General features: G+C 58.0%; 1 protein-coding gene across 2 annotated transcripts; it reads left to right on the top strand.

The window, feature by feature from the left end:
- The first annotated feature begins 1,672 nt into the window (after positions 1-1,672).
- Positions 1,673-4,639, top strand: LOC114079223 (kallikrein-2-like). 2 transcript variants are annotated; one of them, XM_027920384.2, is made up of 5 exons: positions 1,673-1,718; positions 2,776-2,935; positions 3,787-4,073; positions 4,162-4,294; positions 4,480-4,639. In XM_027920384.2, the coding sequence occupies exons 1-5, from the start codon at positions 1,673-1,675 to the stop codon at positions 4,637-4,639; spliced, it is 786 nt and encodes a 261-aa protein (XP_027776185.2). The 2 variants fall into 2 exon arrangements, with proteins under 2 accessions (XP_027776185.2, XP_027776186.2); XM_027920385.2 differs by having other exon boundaries at positions 4,162-4,297; positions 4,483-4,639.
- The last annotated feature ends 344 nt before the right edge of the window (positions 4,640-4,983 follow it).

The raw sequence follows: 4,983 nt of genomic DNA, 5'->3' as shown, positions 1-4,983 counted from the left end.
GCTTGGTTTTCTTTGGCCACATGATGTGCTGGGGACAGATTTGAGGCTGGAGCTTGAAGATCAGTGAGAGTGGAGGGAAGGGTTGGAGTTGGCTGTGCTTTTGTGGAGTTTGGGGATTGGGGATGTCTGGTTGGCTGGGGATGGCCTGGGTGGAAATGGGATTATTCTGAGGTTGTATGGGAACTGTGTGGGGATTGGCTCGGGGTGGAGAGTGGCAGCCACAGACATGGGCTTATGTGGTATGTGAGGATGGGCATGAGTTTGGAATCGTTTCAAATGCGGGCAGCAGTTCGGTTGAGTTAGGTTAGGTTGGGTTGGTGTGTGTGATGCGGGTGGACTGGGTTGTGTTAAACGGCCAGGGTTAAGTTTGGTTGAGGTTTAGATGGGGATTTGGAGATGCTTGGGAACAGTAGATCCAGGAGGATCTAACTCAAGCAGAGGCGGACTTCCTCTCCCAGGATGATTCCAGGGCACCCTGATCTATGTGTGTGGGGGTGAGGCCCTGGTTGAGCACATCCCTCTATCCCTGCCTTTAGATCTTTAATTGTGATTATCTGAGTCCCTCTCCTGTCACCCTCAGAGCACTTGGAATTTACTTGTCCCTCACTTAGGAAAGAGGGAAGATTTTATCAAGTTCCTGAGACGCAGCCAGGGCTGGATCCCTGTGAACTATTTGGTTTTACAGAGCAGCTGAACTAGCCCAGCCGGAGGGACTTTAGGAAGCCTTACCGGGTGTCAGTGGAGGTGGCAGGGCTCTCATTCTTGATTCTCTTCTGCGGTCCTCAAATGCGATTTTAAATGTCACTTAATCTTGAGGTGCATAAGCCTGGTTCCTGAGGCTGAAATATGCTATTGAGGAGAGGACAGTGGCTTTTGCATGGGGGTGCTCCTGACCGGGGTGGGCATGATAGGAATCCCTGACGTACAGATTGAGTGCCCGGGGCTGGAGAATGAGGATGGAGATGGGCATATTTGTGTGTGTGTATCTATCTATCTATCTATCTATCTATCTATCTATCTATCTATCTATATAGAGAGTGTGTGTGTGTGGGGGGGTCATGGGAAACCCACGTCATTTGGAAAACACTGGATTTTGAAGTGCTCAGGAACTCAGTCCAGGAGACTCATATTTTCGGATTGGCAGGTGGATCTATAGAACCATAAGGTTTATTATAAGAGCAGCAGTAGATTTAGGGGCCCAGATTCTGGGTGTGGAAGTGTAATGATCTGAGTTCTGCATCCAAGGCTTCTTTTTCAGGGACATAAGAACTTGGAGGGTCAGCGTCTTGGCCAGGGTGCCATAGGGATCAGGGAGACTCGCTACCCATGGTGATGGCACTTCAGGGGACACTGGGTCTTGGGCTGCAAAGGCCTGACTTGTGGTTTGGGCACATGGGGCTTTGCATTGAGGGTCAGTCCTATCCCCGTTTCTTTTCACCCTTTTAGATCAAGTCTCTGGGCTGCAGGCCCTGCCCACCTGGCTTCAGGACCTGGAAATGCATCCAGAACAACCAACACTGGGTGCTCCTCCCCTGCAGGGCTCCTGGTGTGGAAGGACGTGTCCAGCTCCCAGTAGCAGGGTGGGGTCTTGGGGGACTGGAGACTTCATAAGCCTCCTCAGGGAGTTCCTCAGTCCCGAGCTTGCCACCTGCCCCTGGAGGCCTCTGTCACCATGTGGTTCCTGGTTCTGTTCCTCGTCCTGTCCCTGTGGGGGACTGGTGAGACAGTGGGGAATCCAGGAGGGGTAGGGGCCTTGACTCTCACCTCCCTTGAGTCCTTCCTCCCCCACCCAGCCCCCAGCCTGACCCTCCAGGTTTGTCCCTATTTCTCACAGTCCCACATTTAATCCTGCCTCTGAGCCCTCTGTGTGGCCAAATCCGTCACAGTCCTCATTCCCACACCAGGTCCCTGCTCCCTCCCAGGAATCCCTCTTCATGAGTTCTACTCCCTGCTGCCAGCCACTTTTCTAAAGGGACAGATCCCGGACCCTCTCTGTCTCTCTGTCTATTCCAAGGACCTCTCTCAATGACGCTGGAGATCCCGGTCTCCCTCTCAACCCCCTTGAGAGATCCTACTAAATGCTGCTGATTTTTCTCCCCCAGCAGTGAGCCCTTCACCCTGAGCCCCCTCATCCTGCTCCTAGGAAACTCAGATTCCATCAGGACCCCTGCTTATTCCCAGAGCCAGGTTTCCTGGCCTGAGGCAGCAGAAAATCTCCCAACCTGGCGCTGGAGTTCTGAGAATTTCCCCTCATTCCCTGACTCTGCCCAGCCTCTCAGCGGTGGCTGGCCTTTTTCCAAGGTGGAGGGGTCGGCAGGCAGCACCACCAGCCACAGCTGCCAGTTACCCAGAGCACACTCCCGAGATCTGCATCTTTTCAAATCTCCAACCATTCTCCCAGCCTGGGACCCTCAAGCCTCCCAAACCTCCTCTCCCACGGGGAGCTTCTCCTTGGTTTCTAGAAACCCCTGCCCTTCCAGGACCCACGCCACCATCTCCCAACCTCCAAGGCCCCCCATCACCCTCATGTCCAGACCCCAGGCCCACTGCCTGCTCCAGATGCTGTGTTGGCCCTCCTGCCCCGAGCCCGGGGGTCTGTCCTGCTCCCTAGTCGGAATACCCTTCTACAAACCCAGGGAATGGTCTCAACTCCAGTCCCTTCTCAGCACCCCTTGCCCACACCCCTGAGTGCCCAGGCCTGGTCCTCTGCCCCCTCAAGCCCACAGCACAGCCCCTTCTTCCCGCCCTAGCCCTGCCGGCTCCCCCTCTCTGCAGGTGCTGCGACCCCCATCCAGTCTCGGATCATAGGGGGCTGGGAGTGCCAGAAGAATTCCCATCCCTGGCAGGTGGCCGTGTACCATCATGGTTTGGCAGTGTGTGGGGGCGTCCTGGTGCACCCCCAGTGGGTCCTCACTGCTGCCCACTGCTTCAGAAAGTGAGTAGGGGCCTGGGCATGTAGGTCGGTGGCAGAGCACCTCCCCTGGCATGCGCAAGACCCGGGTCCCATCCTCAGCAGCTTGTCCAAAAGAAGTGAGTGGGGCCTGGGAGTCTGGGAGGGGGCTTCTGTGCCCCACGGGGATCGACAGCTGGGCATTTCCCCCACACCAGGCGTGGGACTGAGAGGGAGAGGATGGTGCTGATCCAGGTGGCCTGGGGAGGGGCAGAGCCAGGCTGGACCACCCTGTCCATGGCTGCCCGGCCCCTTTCTGCATCTCTCCCCACGGAATTGTCTCTGTGCCTCTCAGAATCTGGCTGCTCCGGGCGGGGCTGGGGTCTGGCCTCTCCTTTTCTTCTCTGTCTCTGAGTCTCTGCCACCGTCTCAGGCACTGCATGTCTCCCCCTCCATGTCTCCACCCCTCTCTCTTTCTCTGGGTCTCTGGCTCACTCCTCTCCCCATCACTACTGGCCCCATTCCAGGGGGACCCCGAGAAAAGGCAGGCATGCACCCCAACCTGTGTGCCTGGGAGGGGGCTTCCCGCGCTGCCCTGCCCCTCCCTGTGGGACCACCAGTCCCCTCTGGGGGAGACACAGGGAAGGGCTGGGGGCCCCTGAGGGAGGGGGTGGGGTCAGACCTTGGGCTCTGTGCCCGGCTGCCTGCCCTGCTGGGGCCCTGGACAGCCGCTGCAGTGAGCCGCTCCTCTCAGCGCACCCCACTTCCTCTCTGCTCCCTCTTCTCTCTTTTTACCCCTGTGCCCCCGTCCTTCTCTGTTTCTTCCTCTCCTTGGGGACCCTCTTGGGCTCCCCGCCCCTCCTCTCCTCATTCTCTCCCTCCCTCTATTTCCCTAGCAATATCCGGGGCGCTCTGGGTCGTCACAACCTGGGTGCTGAGGAGGACACATCCCAGCTGGCCCCTGTCACCTACGCCTTCCCCCACCCGCTCTACAGCATGAACTATCTGAAGAGTGCCACCAGCACCGCCGATGACAGAAGCCACGACCTGATGCTGCTCCGCCTGTCGGAGCCTGCCCGGATCACCGCCGCCGCCGTGAAGGTCCTGGACCTGCCCACCTGGGAGCCAGAAGTGGGGAGCACCTGCCTGGCTTCTGGCTGGGGCAGCATACAACCAGACAAGTGTAGGTCTGGCCAGACCCGCCGCCCGCCCGGGCAGAGGCAGGAGCCTGGCGGGTTCTGGCTACAGTCGTGTTTTCCCCTGGCCCTTAGTCTTGAGCCCAGGGACTCTCCAGTGTGTGGACCTCAACCTCATGCCCAATGACATTTGTAGTAAAGCCTATTCTGAGAAGGTGACAGACACCATGCTGTGTGCTGGGCGCTGGCAGGGTGGCAAGGACACCTGTGGGGTAAGCTCGCCCCTCCCCCAATCTCTTATGGGAAAGGAATGGGAGGACCCCACTTCTAAGCTGTTGGTGATCTGCCAGCCCCGAGTGAGAGATGGGGCTTCCCGGGCAGAAATTGAGCTGACCTTTCTCTCTCTCTGTCCCTCCAACCCCTACCCTTTCTCTCTCTCTGTCCCTCCAACCCCTACGGTGATTCGGGGGGCCCGCTCATCTGTAATGGCATGCTGCAAGGTCTCACGTCATGGGGCAGTGATCCCTGTGCCGTGCCCCAACAGCCTGCCCTGTACACCAAGCTGAAGGCTTACCGGAAGTGGATTGAGGACACCATGGTGGCCAACCCCTGAGTGCCCCCGCCCCATCCCTACCCTTAGTAAAACGGAGTATACACCGAGTTCTGGTATCTTCCCACCTGTGTAGACGCAGGGCACCTGGATGCTCAGAACTCTCCTGGCCAAAACTAGAGCCTCCCCATCACTGCTGACCTGGGTCCTAAGGTGTGGTCAGGGCTGCAAGGAAAAGGAAGAGGCAGACATAGGTGTCCCCAGTGGTCCTCGGATGGGTGTGAGTGTCTGTCTTCTGCTCCCCTGAGAACACTGACGGTGTCTGCAGACATCTTCTCACACAGCTTCCCAGGGGACACACAGAAGGAGGTGGGTGGCTGTGGCATGTGTGTGATGGAGAGATGGGG

The sequence above is a fragment of the Marmota flaviventris genome, chromosome 18 (assembly GCF_047511675.1).
Source record: "Marmota flaviventris isolate mMarFla1 chromosome 18, mMarFla1.hap1, whole genome shotgun sequence".
NCBI lineage: Eukaryota > Metazoa > Chordata > Mammalia > Rodentia > Sciuridae > Marmota > Marmota flaviventris.
The sequence above is the reverse complement of the archived record's forward strand: the minus strand, read 5'-3'. Positions and strand labels throughout refer to the sequence as shown.

What these genes read in the sequence shown, in the direction of transcription:
- LOC114079223 (XM_027920384.2), top strand. Translation starts at nt 1,673, where the DNA reads ATGTGGTTCCTGGTTCTGTTCCTCGTCCTGTCCCTGTGGGGGACTG. An exon ending in CCTGTCCCTGTGGGGGACTG is followed by an intron (nt 1,719 to 2,775) that starts GTGAGACAGTGG and finishes CCCTCTCTGCAG; the next exon opens with GTGCTGCGACCCCCATCCAG. An exon ending in CAGGGTGGCAAGGACACCTG is followed by an intron (nt 4,295 to 4,479) that starts TGGGGTAAGCTC and finishes TCCCTCCAACCC; the next exon opens with CTACGGTGATTCGGGGGGCC.